This window comes from Euleptes europaea, chromosome 11 (genome assembly GCF_029931775.1).
Source record: "Euleptes europaea isolate rEulEur1 chromosome 11, rEulEur1.hap1, whole genome shotgun sequence".
Lineage (NCBI taxonomy): Eukaryota > Metazoa > Chordata > Lepidosauria > Squamata > Sphaerodactylidae > Euleptes > Euleptes europaea.
Window position 1 is genome coordinate 73,476,879 of NC_079322.1, and position 18,491 is coordinate 73,495,369.

The window sequence follows — 18,491 nt, forward strand, 5'->3', positions numbered from 1 at the left end:
CCGTATATTGGCTTTTTTTCAAATAATTGAAATGGTTTGGGTTTATTAAACGTGAACCCAGAAATACTCAGTGCGGAGCTGAGGAGCCCAGCATTGAGCTTGCCACCACCTCCGAAGTCCACATGGACTTCATAGGCAGTGGCGGCGGCGACTTAGCCAGCAGGTAAGTGAGGGGGAGAGGGATGAAGGGGAGGGGAATGGTGGCGGGGCTAAAGCGGCCCCAAATAATGCTGAAAAAGTCTGCATTCTTCAGGATCCCACAGTGAACGAAAGACCCCCAGGCTAGTCATTTCACCTCTTACTCTGCACTCTACTGAGTGCACGCTATAGAGTTTCTTGAACGGCACTGAACCACACAAAGTTTTTTTTAATTCAGATATTTGCATCCCACTTTCCTCCCCAATGGAGACTCAAAGGAGATCCCATCTTCCATTTTATCCTTACCACAACGACCCTGTGAGGTAGGTTATATGGAGTGTATGTGACTAGCAAAAGGTTACCCAGCAAACTTCCAAAGCAGAGCAGGGATTCAAACCTGGGTGTCCTGGATCCTAGTCTTCCACTCTAACCACTACACCACACTGGCTCTTTCTGACAATGTCAGTCCATAGAGTTTTATAAACTAAGCAATGGGGTTAATTAAAGCCATCGCCCTTCTTACTGACAGTGACAAAGATGGGGTATAACTAGGGTTGCCAGCTCCAGGTTGGGAAATACCTGGAGATTTTAGGGGTGGAGCCTGAGGAGAGCAGGGTTTGGAGAGGGGAGGGACTTCAGTGCCACAGAGTCCAACTGCCAAAGTGGCCATTTTCTCCAGGTGAACTGATCTCTGTCGCCTGGAGATCAGTTGTAACAGCGGGAGATCTCCAGCCACCACCTGGAGGTTGGCAACCCTTGGTATAACTTTAAACCCACGGTGAGGAATTCTGAATAAAGGAATACCAGCTCTGATTTGTGGATTGAGAGCACAGAAGTTAAAATGGCTGGAAAGTAACAAGATGGGAGAATGAGCAGGTGTGATTTGGGTTAATATGCACCTGCTGGACTATGCACTTGCTGCTGAGAGAATCAGAGCAGGTGTGCTTTTTACAGTGACAGTTAAAATCAAGAAGGAAGCCCAGTAAAGTTGCCATTCAAAGACCTCCTTAGAAAACTGGACGTTCTGACATTCCTATCCACACCAGGGGGTTAACACTTTCTGCTACAGGCATGTATTCTTGGTGGTTCCCTTAATCCAGCTTCCATGTTTCTCTTCCGCTGGTCCACTATCAAAGACGCCGTTGATTGTCGTGTTGGATCTAAAGAAAAGGAATATTGTTAAATATCAAAGAAGAGAGTTTTTTTTGGGGGGGGGGAGTTAGAATCCAATATCTCTTTCCAGCACCGGCACATCGCCAGTGTAGGGTTTCAAGTAGCTGGTCCTTCAGCTGCATTTGATGAGTGAAAATAACCATCAAGTTCCCTGTAAGCTGTATCTTCGTCAACTGAAAAAGTGTTGGTTCTGTTTTTTTCAGGACCCCCATGAACCACAGAAAACAATAGGGTTGCTAGCTCTGGGGGGTGGAGCCTGAGAAGGGTGGTGTCTGGGGTAGGGGAGGGACCTCAATGGGGTATAATGCCATAGAATCCACCTTCCAAAGCAGCCATTTTATCCAGGTGAACTGATGTCTGTCACCTGGAGATCAGTTGTAATAGTGGGAAATCTTCAACCACCATAGAATCATAAAGTTGGAAGGGACCACCAGGGTCATCTAGTCCAACCCCCTGCACAATGCAGGAAATCCACAACTACCTCCACCCCACACCCCCAGTGACCCCTATTCCATGCCCAGAAGTTGGCCAAGATGCCCTCCCTTTCATGATCTGCCTAAGGTCATAGAATCTGCATTGTTGACAGATGGCCATCTAGCCTCTGCTTAAAAACCTCCAGGGCAGGAGAGCTCATCACCTCCCGAGGAAGCCCTCCCACCCACAGAGGTTGGCAACTTTAGAAAACAAGTAAGGCCAGAACATGGGTGCAGTTGGGCTAGTAAATATGTACACGGCTAAATACATGAAGATTAGAAAAGCTGTTAACCTAATAAAACCTTCATCTGCTTCATCCATTAACTGCTAATGTGTAGTTTACATCAACAGTAGAGATGGCCAGATTAACCGCTATGCTAATAGCTCCATAGTACAGACTCCTGGCTGCTCTTTAGCTAGATGGAGTTTCCCAGTGTTCAAAAGGTGAGGGTCTTTGCTTCTTGCAAAGGGCTTTTTCCTAATTCCCCACAACTCACCGATGGCTTGGAGGAGATACGGTTGTGTCATCCGGAAGATCTCTGTTCCGAGTCTCAGGAAGGAAGAAGGAGAGGATTCCCCCAACCAACGCCGTGCTTCCAAATAGCACCATCGAAATTGCAGGGTGGAACTCATCCAGAAGACCGGCCAACGGGGCGAGGATGCCGCCGATTCTGGCAGATATGGAGCACAAACCTAAGCAGGTCTGCCTGATGGAGGAAACAAAGCACAGAAAGATGGGGCTGAGACTGGGGGGGGGGTGGGGGGAAGAGGCATACCCTCATCCAGAGAAGGCTTTCTCTCAATTCCAAAGTCAATGCCAACAGTAACCAAGAGTATCTCACTTTTCTGTGCACTGAGATTCCATTTGGTGGCCATTGTTCAGCAGTGGAAGACTGGCCAGTTGGCAAATCTATGTCCACCATCCATTATCTTATCCAGGCAACAGTTTAACGTGTGCACCTTTCCTTTTCTTTATCCCTTAGAAGCTCCTTGATCCATTGATCTTGAGCAGCGTAAATCTAATGTTTGAGGGATATAAGGACTAAAATAAATCTTGCCACTGACAATGTAGCCTTGGGATCCCTGTCACTTAATAAAAAAGGCATTATGTCAGGGACAGAGGCATTAGATTTGTATGTTGAAAGGGGGGAGATATAACATGATCTAAGTTCCTCATAAAAGCGGCATTCCAAGAGGGCATGAGCTAATGAATCAATAGAGCCAGAAGAGCAAGGACAGGTCCTGTCTGGGTATGGTATATTCAAAATCCTGCCCTGCATAACCATAGAAGGGTTAGCATTCAGTCCAGCTAAACAGAAGGCTCTAGGAAGACGAGGAGTTGTCAAATAATAAGTGTAAGCGGGCAAACCGCGTGGTGGTGGTATTCCGAAAAACTGAGATGAACAAACAAAGCATGAAAAGTAGTGCTGTTGTAATCGATATCTTTAATGCACTTTTTAATTTTGGTGAAAGTTTCAGTTTTCCCAAGATCTAATAGCGTATCCTGAGAGAAGCCCAACAATGACAATTTCTCATCTAAGATTTTTTCCCATGAGGATTTAAAAGGGTCATGCTTCAGAGAAGCTAGGAGCCCCTCAGTGCTAAAGTGCACCTTAAGTTGTAACTTAAAGGCAGCCAACCAGGCCCCGGCTTCGAGCGACATTTGGCCAAACTCGGAGCGAAGGGTAACGCCAGCAACACATCGAGGGGCATTTAAGAGTTTTCGTAAAAACTGAAGCAATGGACGATCTATAGATTCATTAACAGTTATCCAAATGGCAACTCCAAATAGGACAACTGGAATGGTTTTTAAGTTGAAAACCTGAATAGCCCCTAACGTGTGCTCCGTGTCTGGTCTGGAGCTGTTTCACACTTTGGGATACCTACCCCACCAGCCATAGCCAAACCCTAAATTGAGATGAACTGTGGCCCGAATGAGATTCTCACCTGAGAACTGTGGGAAACACCTCTGCAGAAAACACGTAGGTGGTTGAAAAGGAAGCCGCAAGAGCGGCCTTGCCGGTAACAGCCAGCACAGTCACAATGACGGGGAAAGCTGGGCAAAGACAGACCACAGAGGAAGAAATTAGAGATCAACCACTATCACCTTGAACTCATGAACACATGAAGCTGCCTTACACTGAATCAGACCCTTGGTCCATCAAAGTCAGTATTGTCTACTCAGACCGGCAGCGGCTCTCCAGGGTCTCAGGCAGAGGTCTTTCACATCACCTACTTGCCTAGTCCCTTTAACTGGAGATGCCAGGGATTGAACCTGGGACCTTCCGCATGCCAATCAGATGCTCTACCACTGAGCCACGGCCTCGCCCCTTCCTGGAAAGCCGTCACCATTTCACAACCGGAAATGAGAGCCAGTGTGATGTAGTCATTGAAGGGAAGGACTAGGATCCAAGAGAATCGGGTTCAAATCTCAGTAGGATTACCAACTCCAGGTTAGGAAATACCTGGAGATTTGAGGGTGGAGCCTGGGAGGGTGAGGTCTAGGGAGGGGAGGGAACTTGGCAGGGCATAATGCCTTCCAAAGCAGCCATTTTTTCCAGGAGAAGAGAGTGGAAATTTGAGGGCTGTTGCCCTCATGGTCACCCCCCCCCCGGCTTGCCAGGTCTCTTTTCGCCACCGGCGGGAGGTTTTTGGGGCGGAGCCTGAGGAAGGGGAGTTTGGGGAGGGGAGGGACTTCAATGCCATAGAGTCCAATTGCCAAACCGGCCATTTTCACCAGGGGAACTGATCTCTATCGGCTGGAGGTCAGTTGTAATAGCAGATCTCCTGCTAGTACCTGGAGGTTGGCAACCCTACCCCCTGACTACTTTGAAGCTTTGTTTTAATTATGCATGCATTTTCTGACTTTCCCATTTTTCTGCACATTTTCCCAGCGTTTTCCGGATGCTGGCTGAACAGGAACTAATACGGCACTCTAACCACCATACCATACTCTCATATTGGCCCACATCTCCCAAGTTTGCATTTTACTTCAAGGAGAACTATACTTTTGGGAATCGCAGGGATGATCATGCATACGACTCCACCGAGGAGAAGCCAACAGGCCTGACATTTTCTTCTCCCCAGCCACTGGAGCAGGAAGATGCAAGACAAGCGAGCTGGTATTTCGACGGCTCCGAACACCAGCTGGGTCATGTAGATGTCCAGGCCAAAGTTCCCAACATGAAAGCTCAATCCATAGTACACCATACTGTCCGCAAACCTGAGAGCAAAGCAAAATACATCTTGGTCCTGGGTTCATTTTTGTGCATTATAATTTCTAAGCCACTCTACCGCTTAAAGCTTGGTATAGGATACAGGAACCCTAATGTGTGCAATGGGCTTGCCAACCTCCGGGAGGGGCCTGGAGACCTCCCGGAATTACAATTGACATTCAGGCAACAGGGATCAGTTCCTCCAGACAAAATGGCTGATTTGGAGGGCGGACTCTGTGGCATCATACCCTGCTGAGATACCTCTAGGGTTGCCAACCTCCAGGTACTAGCTGGAGATCTCCTGCAGTTACAACTGATCTCCAGCCGATAGACATCCGTTCCCATTGAGAAAATGGCCACTCTGGCAATTGGACTCAGGCACTGAAGCCCCTCCCCTCCACAAATCCCGCCCTCCTCAGGCTCCACCCCAAAAATCTCCAGGAATTTCCCAACCCAGAACTGGCAAAACTAGTGTGCAATGAGATTGCACGGGAGCAGAATATGTTGCCACAAAATTCTGGTTTCTGAGAACTCATCAAATAGAAAGTATGTGAGTGGTTTTGATTGCTCCTGATCTAGCTCATTTGGAAGACTTACCAAATCCAGGCCACAATCAAAGTAATTTTTCTTAGATACGGCTTCTTTAAAAGATCCAGCATGCTTCCAGATTTGCCATTCTTTTGGGAATCCAGCTTGAAAATTTACAAAGCGATAGAGAGAAAACGTCAGCTAAAGGTGTGCACTACAGAACTAATAACATTATCTTTGCTCTGGGCTTTGGCAGGTTTTTCATTGTTCTTATACTGAGTTTTTGCCAGTGGCAAATACATTCTTGGGATGGAGTACAATTTATGATCAAGAACAATGTCAACGTTCTTAGGCTTCCCAATTACTTTTATCGGGGTTTTTCAATTTTCCGTCTTTATCCCCAATGGGGAACCAAAGCAGCTTATGTGATTCTCCTGTCCTGTATTTTATCCTCACAACAACCCTGCAAGGTAGGTTAGGCTGAGAGTATGTGACTGGCCCACAGTCACCCAACATGTTTCCATGACAGAGAGGGGATTTGAACTTGGGTTTCCCTGATCCTAGTCCAACACTTTAAACCACTATAGCATGCTGGCTAACAGCCTGTTTGTTTGGGTTGGGGTCAAGAGCAGTTGGGACCCCTGGATTTTTTTCTTCTAACCCACTGTACATTTTGGTGAAAAGCAGTTTTTGAACTCTAGTTCCAGCAAAAGCTGCCCCAGACTTCCAAAAACCTACTGGGCATCCCACCCAGGTCTCCCCAAAACTACATTTTCCTCTGTCCAAAATCTTTTTGGGAAACAAACATTAGGAATCCCAGCCTTTGATACCTTGCTAAGCAATACTTCCGGGACACTTCGCTTGTTGATCGACGCTGCCCTTCTAATCTCTTTTTTTGCTTCCTGGACTTTCCCTCTTGTCAGAAGCCATCGAGCAGAGCTGGGAAGGACCCTGCAAAGGAGGGGGGAATCATGAAAAACTGCAGGTTAACTATCTTCAAGCGAGCCCCGTGGCACAGAATGGTAAGCTGCAGTACTGCAAAGCTCTGCTCATAGCCTGGGTTCGATCCCAACGGAAGCTGGTTTCAAGGTTGACTCAGCCTTCCATCCTTCTGAGGTTGGTAAAAGGAGTACCCAGCTTGCTGGGGGTAAAGCGTAGATGACTGGGGGAGGCAATCCTGTGACTCCTGAGAAAGTCCATGGACTGCTCTGGCAAGGGGGGGGGGAGGGTGAGTCCACTCCCTGACAATGTGCAACCCAGAATCACAGAATACAGGAATGTCCCCACCCGACTAAAATCACACATCTTCATACCTTATCCCCAATTACTACCGGTCTTAAATTATGCAACAAAATCTGTTCAGATATCGTACCTGCATCACAAGCTTGCAAACACTCACCATATATAAAAAAAGAGACAGAAAACTGGCAGGGAGCCAGCAAGCTGATAGAGCCTCCAGTCCCGAATGCCGTATGCCAACCCAGCCAAGGCCATCTGCCCCATAGCGTTGCAGCAGTGACCCATGACCACTACGACGGGGCGGTAGGAAGCCCCGACCCACTCAGAAGCTAGAAAGGTACAGAGACAGTCAGACTCTTAAGAACGATGCATAACAGCGTGCAAACAAGAACATGATTTTGATTCAATAACTGCCGGGGTTTCAACCAATTAAATTAGGGCATTTGTCAGTAACATTTAAATAGATGAATTATAGGATCTCAGAAAAGGTAGTCTTTGTTATCAAAACACCTGCTTGGCTACCATTAGGTAAAGGTAAAGGTCCCCTGTGCAAGCACCAGGTCATTCCTGACCCATGGGGTGACGTCACATCCCGACGTTTTCTAGGCAGACTTTGTTTGCGGGGTGGTTTGCCAGTGCCTTCCCCAGTCATTGGCTACCATTACTAGCAGGTATAACATATCACCACTGCAGTTGGTGGCTGAAGATCTCTTGCTATTACAACTGATCTCCAGGTGACAGAGATCAGTTCCCCTGGAGAAAACAGCCACTTTGACAATTGGACTCTATGGCATTTAAGTCCCTCCCCTCTCCAAACCCAGCCCTCCTCAGGCTCCACCCCCAAAATCTCCAGGTATTTCCCAACACGGAGCTGGCAAATCTAAAGATCAAGAACCATTTTTGGATGGATAGAAACTGGATACCTGATAACCCTAGTTTCCACAGATCCCAAAATGGTGTCTTCTCTTCCACATGAGGTTGGATGACTCCCCTTGCCTCACACAAGGGTCACCTCTACATTAAAAAGTTTAACAGTCTAGCACTTATCTTTGCAGCTGAACAGGTACTAATGTGGAACCATGTAAAAATTTAGAATGAAAGATGCTTTTTAAAAAAGTACAAAGTGGATCTTGGGCTGTATCAACAGAAGTATAGTGTCCAGATCATGAGAAGTCATAGTATTGCAATACTCTGCTCTGGTTAGACCTCACCCGGAGTATTGTGTTCAGTTTTGGACACCATAATTTAGGAAGGATGTAGACAATCTGGAACATGTCCAGAGGAGGGCAACAAAGGTGGTGAGGGGTCTGGAGACCAAGTCCTTATGAGGAAAGGTTGAAGGAGCTGGGTATGTTTAGCCTGGAGTGGAGAAGACTGAGAGGGGATATGATAACCATCTTCAAGTACTTGAAGGGCTGCCTTACAGAAGGTGGCGCCGAGTTGTTTTCTGTTGCTCCAGAAGGTTGGACCAGAACCAACGGGGTTGAAATTAAATCAAAAGAGTTTCCATCTAGACATTAGGAAGAACTTTCTAACAGTTAGAGCAGTTCCTGAGAGGAACAGGCTTCCTCAGGAGGTGGTAAGCTCTCCTTCCCTGGAGGTTTTTAAGAAGAGGTTAGATGGCCATCTGTCAGCAATGCTGATTCTATAACCTTAGGCAGATCATGAGAGGGAGGACATCTTGGCCATCTTCTGGGCATGGAGTAGGGGTCACTGGGGGTGTAGGGTGGAGGTAGTTGTGAATTTCCTGCATTATGCAGGGGGTTGGACTAGATGACCCTGGTGGTCCCTTCCAATTCTATGATTTTATGACCCTGCAGAGGTTGTTTCTTTCAAATGCAAGGCCAGCCTTTCCCCAAGGAAGCTCTCGTAAGGGGAGTCTTACCTAAAGCGGTCATGCTTATACTGATTCCAGCAAAAGCAGAACCCACAACGAACCTCAAGGCGACGTAGACATAGAAATTGGGTGCAAAGCCTGCCCCGACGCCAAAGGAGCCCATCAAGAGAAGTGTGAGCAAGATCGTGTTTCGGCTCCCGATCCTGGAGGGAAGATATGCAAAGAGGCCAGTAGAGGAAAGTCAGAACTTGGACACCAGTGCACATTACACGCACACAGGTATATTAAAGGATGGCTGCTTTTTAGCTTGAGAAAGGGGCAATAGAGATTTGGATGGTAATTAGAGTTGCCAGGTCCCTCTTCGCCACCAGAGGGAGATTTTTGGGGCGGAGCCTGAGGAGGGCGGGGTTGGGGAGGGGAGGGACTTCAATGCCATAGAGTCCAATGGCCAAAGCAGCCTTTTTTCTCCAGGGGAACTGATCTCTATTGGCTGGAGATCAGTTGAATTAGCAGGAGATCTCCTGCTACTACCTGGCAGTTGGCAACCCTAATGGTAATAAGGCTCGAACCCCGCTCTCCTCATAGGGTTGCCAAGTCCCTCTTTGTACCCGGCGGGAGGTTTTTAGGGCGGAGGCTTTGGTGAGGGGAGAGACTTCAGTGCCATAGAGTCCAATTGCTAAAGCAGCCATTTTCTCCAGGTGAACTCATCTCTATCGGCAGGAGATCCGTTGTAATAGCAGGTGATCTCCAGCTAGTACCTGGAGGTTCAGCAAACTAGAAACAGCACTTCACAAGCTAGACACAATGATTATAAAGTAGTGGTATTTAATAACATATCCACCACTGATAGTATATAGGCAAAAACATGTATTGTTGATTATTGCCTTAAAAGTAACACCAAAGAGAGGACTATGCCTTGTTACAAACAAATAGCAGTATTATAGATAAGTCCATGAAAGGGGGTGCCAACCTCCCTTTCTTCCACAGATATGCTTCTTGAGAGTAGCAATTCAGTAGCAATGTTTAAATTGATACGTACATTAAAGCTCAAAGAGAAATTTGGTTGTGACAATGCAGAGTCTCCCATGATAAGGTTTAAACCCAAATCCAAATTTAACCCTTCTTCCTCTAACCATTTCATTGCAACCTTTCAGGAAGTAATAAGTCGTGACATTGCCATTTTAGAACGGCAAAAAATGCACAGAAGAAATAACATCTCAAAGGAAGATTGGGAGACACTTTGTAAATTAGCCAAACGCCCTGACATAGTAATTAAACAAGCGGATAAGGGCGGGGCAATTGTGATATTGTCTAAAAAGGACTATGATCTTGAGGTGCAACGGCAGTTAACTAATACAGCATTTTACCGACGCCTCTCACATGATCCCACGGATGAGATACAGCTCATCATCCGGACTGTAATTAATGAAGCGTCATCCTTGGAGCAGATCTCTAAGGAGACTGCGGAGTATCTGTATAATCAGCATCCCAAAATTCCCAGATTTTATATCTTACCCAAGATTCACAAACCAACCCGACCCCCTTTGGGCAGACCTATTGTGGCAGGTATTGAATCGATTTTAGAACCAATGGCTAAGTACTTAGAATCCTTTTTGAACATCTATACCACTAAAAACAGTGCATTTATCAAAGATACTCGTGATTTCATAGTAAAAGTAGAAAATATTTCTGTCCCTTTAAATTCAGTGTTGTGCACAATGGACGTGAATGCCCTGTACACGAATGTGCCGTTTGAAGCCGTCCGTAGTATAATAGCTGGGTTGTTAGACTCTAGACCTGATCCACAACCCCCAACTTCATTTTTACTTAATTTGTTGGATATTGTCATGGAGAAAAATTATTTCATGTACAATGAGGAATTTTTTTTACAGATTCACGGCGTTGCAATGGGCTGCGCATGCGCGCCGTCAATTGCAAACATCTATATGGTTGCTTTTGAGCAAGCCTATATCTATCATAATAACCCATTCAGTGATAAGATCCATCTCTTCGTTAGGTATGTTGATTATGTTTTTTTTGGTGATGCAGGATGCAGAATCCTTCAAAGAATTCCTTATATGGATCAATGAGCGTGATCCGAATATTAAATTCAGTGGAGAAAACAACAGCTTGGAAATAGCCTTTTTGGACGTGCGTGTCTTTAAGACACAGGACGGTAAATTGGGAGTCCGTCCTTATAAAAAAGAAATGGCACGCAACACTCTGTTGCATTATGAATCTTTTCACCCACCCCATTTAAGGGATAACCTACCTTACAGCCAGTTACTTCGCCTTAAAAGGAATTCTACAAATGATGAAGATTTCTCACAGGCTGCAAATCAGCTTAGTGTTGAATTACAACAACGTGGGTACCCGAATAAAATTATTAAGCAAGCCATGTCCAGAACACGAGATAGATCTAGAACTCAACTATTATCTCAATCAATGGCACAACGTTCGGATCGCGTTACTTGCGTGTTGCAGTACACTTCATTATCTCCTTTAATTAGACAGGTGATTCACAAACATTGGCATTTAGTCCAACATTTGCCTGGCTGCCAGTCTTTACCACGAATGGCATATAAAAGAACCAGGTCTTTCCGAGACATTCTAATAAGCAATAAAGCATGTGAGGAGTCAGTTGCCAACTTACCTAAGGGTAATTTCAAATGCGGTTCCTGCCAAAGTTGCAGGTTCATGCTAACAGTCAAAGAAATCATTAATCCAGCTACTGGCCAAAAGTTCATGATTGAGAGTTTTAATAACTGTGATTCCAAACATTTAATTTATGCGATAAAATGTGCTTGCCATTTTTGGTACATTGGAAAAACCCATAGACAACTCAAATATCGCATAAGTGAACACAGGTCCAGGATTAGGCAACGTGTATTGGAGGCCCCACTAACACAGCATTTCCTTGACAATAATCACACTGATGAGGATCTTTCATTTTTTGTGTTATGGCGATTCAATCAACAGAAATATGATAGGTCTGATGTGGATCTCATATTAAGGCGTCAAGAATCTAAATACATCCACATGTTTGATACTTTGTATCCTAAAGGACTGAACACCTCGATGGATTTAGCATGCTATTTGTAACATAATTCATGTAACAGCTGTCTCTTTAATTGAATTCAGTTTTTCTGTAATGCAAAATGTAACTGTCTCTTTAATGGTTAATTCTCACATGTGACTGCACCATTTAAAATTAAGGGCAGTATCTTTGGTAAATTGCCAACGCAGAGAATGTTAATAACAGCCAGCGTGTGAGTATGATGCTCTATCTTCTCTCTATTTTCTCCCTTGTTTAAGCCAATTGCTAGCATATTTATATTAATTATTATTTGTTAATTAGCATTATGTACTAATTTATGATATAGTGGTCCCTGAAGAAGGCATTAATTGCTGAAACAGAAAGATCACCGGGCTTCTGTTGAGAACAACTGCACTACTGAATTGCTACTCTCAAGAAGCATATCTGTGGAAGAAAGGGAGGTTGGCACCCCCTTTCATGGACTTATCTATAATACTGCTATTTGTTTGTAACAAGGCATAGTCCTCTCTTTGGTGTTACTTTTAAGGCAATAATCAACAATACATGTTTTTGCCTATATACTATCAGTGGTGGATATGTTATTAAATACCACTACTTTATAATCATTGTGTCTAGCTTGTGAAGTGCTGTTTCTAGTTTGCTGAGTATCCTACAGCACGCTAACCTTTGTTTACCACAGTACCTGGAGGTTGGCAACCCTCGGTGTGACAGCCAGCGGGCTCTCTGTTCCCGCCCCCGACAGCCAAGCCACGCCCCTCCTCTCAGTTCCTTGAAGGGTGAGGATGGGGTGGCCGAGTGTGAGGGAGGTATTTGGGGCAGGAACGTTGCTGAGCCCCAAATCATCCCCTCCCAAATTCACTGGGAAAAGCAGTTACAATGATTTTTTTAAAAAAGTGTACAAAATGTGGGACTGCGGCCCCGTGGTAGAAGAGATCTTTGGCATGCAAAGATCCCAGGATCAGTCTTCGGTGTCTACTTAGCAGTCTATAATTACGGCAGGCCCATGCAGGATTCTGTACTTCAAGACCTCTTGAATGTCTCTGTACGGAGGTGATTTGCTTGCACACAGTAAGATGTCACACCAGGGAGGCTCAGCTAGTTGGTGATAATGACATTTTGCGGCTCCCATGATACTGAAAATGGCACTGCTTTCATTTACCTGAAAATCACTTTGGGGGTTGGGCTTAAAATCCCTCTGAAGTCACTTTGGAGGGTCTGCCCCTCCCTCCAAGCTGTGAAAATTGTAGCTCATTCGTTTTGTCCGATAAAGCTTAACTGAGGACACTAGGTTTGCCAACCTCCAGCTAATAGCAGAAGATCTCCTGCTATTACAACTGATCTCCATCAGTTCACCGTGATGTCCTGGTCTGAGGAAGATTATCCATCGAAACAGGAAGATTACCGGATCCCTGTTTGCCTACACTCTTGATACAGGTCAAGGAGGGAACCCCAAAACAGCATTATATGTCCAAGAATGTATGCTACATAGCAAACTGGTGGATTGTCCTGGAGGCACCTTTACAAGATTCATGCTATGACCTAAAAGGACTTTTTATCTTGGACACCTTTGTACTTTGTATACAAGCTGTATATTGTTTCATATATTCCTGCACTTTGTAGTTGATACACTTTTTGATATTTTGATAACAACACTCCCTTTTTGCATACTATTTGTGGTTTTGCCTTTCTGTTGTTTATTGTTTACAATCTCCAGGTGGTGGCTGGAGATCTCCCGCTATTACAATGGATCTCCATGCAATAGAGATCAATTCCCCTGGAGAAAATTGTCACTTTGGCAACTGGACTCTATGGCATTGAAGTCCCTCCCTTCTCCAAACCCCACCGTCCTCAGGCTCCACGCCCAAAATCTCCAGTTATTTCCCAACCCAGAGATGGCAACCCTAACCAGGAAGGGTACATAGCCCAGCTGAAGTGACAGCATACATGAGAATGGAGCAGATCTATAAAATTGATAAAACAACAGGGTCACTTCAGCAAACCAGCTGCCTCCAAGTAGCTATGGAGATGCACATCGGCTTACCTGTCGCTCAGCGGGCCAAAAACCAGAGCTCCAGCGAGAACGCCCGCCATGAAAATGGACTGAGAGATGTCGTTTAAGTTTTTTCGCTCACAGACCAAGTTGAACTAGAGGGGAAAGAGCAGACAATCCCTTTACTGGGCCTCCTGTCAACACCAACATTATATTTTCCTTCTGCCTACGCGACTCCCTTTTCTGACTGCTGTAGTTAAATGCTGGAAGATGGAGACTGGATATTAGAAACAGCATTCAGGGTTTGCAAAATACAGGAAGCGACTCTGTCCAGGTGAACAGAACAGGAGCAATGTCCAGCATTTGGGAAAAGAGGCAAACACTGCAACAACCAACAAAATTAATCTCTTTGCCACTGTACTGAGAAAGCAGCTCAAAAAAAAAAACACCCATATGTATGACTGGACTATTGCCCTGGAAACCACTGGCTTGTTTAAACTGGTCGCTGGTTCCCAAGCTAATGTGATTCCTGAAGGTGTGATGTAAGCACTAACGACAGAAAGTGGAGGAAAAACATGCATTACTCAGCATGGACTTGGGGTATTTAAAAAGAATACAGATGCAGAAAGAGGAAGATCAGGTAAAACAGAATACATAGCATACTGATCAGGTAAAACAGAATACATAGCATACCCAACCAGAAAACTACAGACGATTACCCTCAAGGGCTGCACCTACGGGTTAAACAGCTTGAAAGATAGAACAGAACCCAGTGTTCTGTTCTGCTCGGCGGGGGGAATCCATATGGTTTCCACATGTAGACACATTTCAAGACAGGGCTGTCTTACAGAGGATGGTGCCTGCCGAGTTGTTTTCTGTTGCCCCAGAAGGTCGGACCAGAACCAACGGGTTGAAATTAAATCAAAAGAGTTTCCGTCTAAACATTAGGAAGAACTTTCTAACAGAGCGATTCCTCCGTGGAACAGGCTTTCTCAGGAGGCGGTGAGCTCTCCACCCCTGGAGGTTTTTAAACAGAGGCTAGATGGCCATCTGTCAGCAATGCTGATTCTATGACCTTAAGCAGATGATGAGAGGGAGGGCATCTTGGCCATCTTCTGGGCATGGAGTAGGGGTCACTGGGTGTGTGTGGGAGAGGTAGTTGTAAATTTCCTGCATTGTGCAGGGGGTTGGACTAGATGACCCTGGTGGTCCCTTCCAAATCTATGATTCTATGATTCTAAGACAGAATCATGAAATTGAAGAGGGGCCATGGCTCAGTGGCAGAGAACCTGCTTTGCATGCAAGAAAGTCATGGGTACAATCCTTGGCATCTCAGGTGTTGGGAAACACCTTTCTCTGCCTGAGAGCTACCACCAGCCAGCACAAAGAGCACTGTATGAGAATCAGTGTAGTGTGGTGGTTAGAGCATCAGTCTAGGATCTGGGGGATCCAGGTTCATCTCCCCACTGTGCCATGGAAGCTTGCTGGATGGCTTTGGGCCAGTCACACACTCTTAGCCTAAACCACCCTGCAGGGTTGTTGCGAGGATAAAATGAGGAGACTGGTGTCAGCCAATTTGGGTCCCCACTGGGGGGAAAAGTGGGATATAAATATCTCAATAAATGAATATTTAAATAATAAAAACTAAGCCATAAAAATCAACTTTCCTCTGGACCCGAAAATTTTGTTACTGGGACTAATTCCACCAGATACTGATAAAGACAAAAGAGAATTATTCAACTACATGATAACAGCTGCCAGAGATGTACTAGCTATAAAGTGGAAACAGGAAGAAACCCCAGAAATAGACAGTTGGCAAGAGAAACTGGTGGAGTGTGCAGTGATGGCCAAATTGTTGAACAAAAGACCAATGGAAGAACGGCAAAGAAAATGGAAAGCATATTATGATTATGCAGAACTTGTAACTTTTAATGCTAGCAAATAACTTAATATTTTAGAAAGATAATATAGCTATAATAATTAAATGATATATTAGTTAAGAATAGATTGACTAGGAATTTAAATGAAAACGTAAAAAATCACTACAGCTGTACTAAAATATAAGTAAAATATAACTAAAACGCTTTCTTTCTCATGTACTTCAAAGCAGATAATACTCTGTCACCAATAAGCATAACTAATAAGTATAGATTTGAAGAAATGATGAGAGCCAGCATGGTGTAGTGGTTAAGAGCAGTGGTTTGGAGCAGTGGAGAGAACCAGGTTTGATTCCCCACTTCTCCATGAGCAGTGGAGACTAATCTGGTGAACCGGGGTTGGTTTCCCCACTCCTACACACGAAGCCAACTGGGTGACCTTGGGCCAGTCACACTCTCTCAGCCCCACCTACCTCACAGGGTGTCTGTTGTGGGGAGGGGAAGGGAAGGTGATTGTAAGCAGGTTTGATTCTGCCTTAAGTGGTAAAGGAAGTCAGCATATAAAAATCAACTCCTCTTCTACTACTACTGAATAATTTTTAACAGATAGTAGATTTGCAGCCAAATGTGGCACACTTGATTTTATGTTAGATTGTGTATTTATGTTATGTCTTGGTTATTATGTATAAGTTTAAAAATAAAATATCTTAAAAGATAAGTAACAAAAACTGAAGTTGATGGACTGTAGGTTGAACTCAGTATGAGGCAACTTCTTACATGAATAACAAATTGTGAAGTACTCACCTCAGTTAGCAATGTCGGCTGGAGCCCTTCAGGATACACCCAACCATCTCTGCAATTTTCCGTGGAATTAAGTTGAATCGATTGAAGATTCCCTTGCACAGGAGTGAACATACGGCACTCCTCGAGAGATCCATCTGGCTTCCTGGGAATTGTCAAGTTCAACTCCTGGTCTTCGGTCAGGTTCAAGCCAAACTTGCGGATCCAACTTGTATTGCAATAGTGAGGTACGTCCATAACGATGAACACTTGGCCGAACAAGGGGAAGGCGTTGAGGAAATTTGGAAGGCAGATCATGAACGAGAGCCATTTCTGGAACCAACCAAATTCCCCGATCTCCTTCAAGAGGTCTCCAAATTCCATCACTCTGACTTCACTGCTATGAATCGTCATCCCGTCTGGTGACTTAAATAAACGGTTAAACACAATCAAGTCTGCAAAGCAATAATCAAAAAGGGCAAGGTGAATAATTAATCAGGGCTTGTCTTCAATTACACGGACGGTGCCTATCCTATCACAGTAGCCAAGGGTTAATATTTATTTTTTGGAAACATTTACTATCCTGAGGATAGGGAAATTACCTTGAACATCCCAAGTAGGAGATGAAACCACTTTTCTGATTCATGCCTGTGTTTAGAGTTATGGCTGAGGAGGGTCGATCAAATCTCAAGAGCATATATACAACAGGTCCTGTGCTTAGTCTTATGACTTGCCCTGTATCGACAGAACCTAGGATTCTGCAAGACCTTCTAGAAAGTCTCCACTTGGCCAGCGTGGCTTCAATTCCTGGAAAGATCTTACCGGTGGCAAATTAGATCTCTGTAAATTTCAGCTCCACTTATTAATGGAATGATCCATATGTCTGTGTCCTTTCTGTGTTCTCTTTTTATCACTGACTACCAGGTAATATTTCAGGTAACAGTGGGTCTTTTGCGCATGTAGAAATGGTATGTGTTGATCTTGGTACATTTTTAAGTCACAAAAGGTGTGGACATCAAGTAGAAAATGAGGGAGGGCTCTGCTACCACCCTCCCCTACAAGGTACACGTAGGCAGCTCTTTATGAGATGGAGACCATCGCATGAATACATGAAGCTGCCTTATACTGAATCAGACCCTTGGTCCATCAAAGTCAGGATTGTCTACTCAGACCAGCAGCGGCTCTCCAGGGTCTCAGGCAGAGGTCTTTCACATTACCTACTTGCCTAGTTCCTTTAACTGGAGATGCCTGGGATTGAACCTGGGACCTTCTGCATGCCAAGCAGAGGTTCTACCTCTGAGCCACAGCCCCTCCCCACTGATCAAAATACAGCTCCCCTTAACTTCAGTTTAGCCTGGTACAGTCCAGAGTTCTATAACCTTATTCTGAGTAATGTGTTGACGGGCTATATGTATTCAAAATGCCCTGAAGAGCAATGGCTTTGGGAACTGATTCACACAGGCAGTTGCTCCCATATGGTACCAGTCTACCAATGATGAGATTCTCCTAAAATACAGTTATATGTGGCCTGGTCTTAGTAGCTATTCTAGGCAAATTGGCTCTGTTCACACTTGAGTCTGGCTTGCCGGGAATGAGGGCGGACTATAAATGTAAAAAAAAATTAAAATAAATAAAACAAATATGCTCATTGATCGGTCCCTGCAGAGTCAGGTGAATCTCTGTGTGTAATCAAGAGGATGCACATGAAAGAGAGAATCACAGATCAGCAACACCGATAGAGGTTTCATATCAGCTCAGAGAAAACTCCTTTCAGAGGAGGCATCTTAGACTGAAAGTTACCAAGTGTTGAGAATAATCAAGTGATGTGCATGCCTATGTGAACCAGTTATAGATTTCTAGCTGCAAGGAGTCTGAGGTCACTCATCAAGCCCACCCTATCCGATATCTAATTCTAAACCTGGCCCCCATGCGGACTGATAAACCCAGAGAATGGAGCCAGGTTCAGATATGGGGGAATTCTTCTGCTGACGTGGGGGACCCCTAGGTTTGCAAAACAAATGAGAAAACTAAAAGGGGGGGTTCAATCCCCCCATAGAGAGGTACAGGTGTGATTCTGTGGCCTGGAAGTGGCCAGAGGAGGGAGGCAGAGCCCCCATTGCTGCAGGCTGGGCAAGCAGCCAGGCAGGCAGAGAGAAAGCCACTGCCAAATGAATTTGATAGG

General features: G+C 44.9%; 1 protein-coding gene across 1 annotated transcript; it reads right to left on the reverse strand.

Annotated features, from left to right (window-relative positions):
• Positions 1-1,201: 1,201 nt before the first annotated feature.
• Positions 1,202-16,723, reverse strand: LOC130484230 (solute carrier family 22 member 13-like). The gene is made up of 10 exons (XM_056857131.1): positions 16,334-16,723; positions 13,704-13,807; positions 8,653-8,807; positions 6,928-7,096; positions 6,359-6,479; positions 5,598-5,692; positions 4,794-5,008; positions 3,733-3,841; positions 2,283-2,492; positions 1,202-1,298 (listed from the first exon to the last, which is right to left on the reverse strand). The coding sequence occupies exons 1-10, from the start codon at positions 16,721-16,723 to the stop codon at positions 1,202-1,204; spliced, it is 1,665 nt and encodes a 554-aa protein (XP_056713109.1).
• Between the last annotated feature and the right edge of the window lie 1,768 nt (positions 16,724-18,491).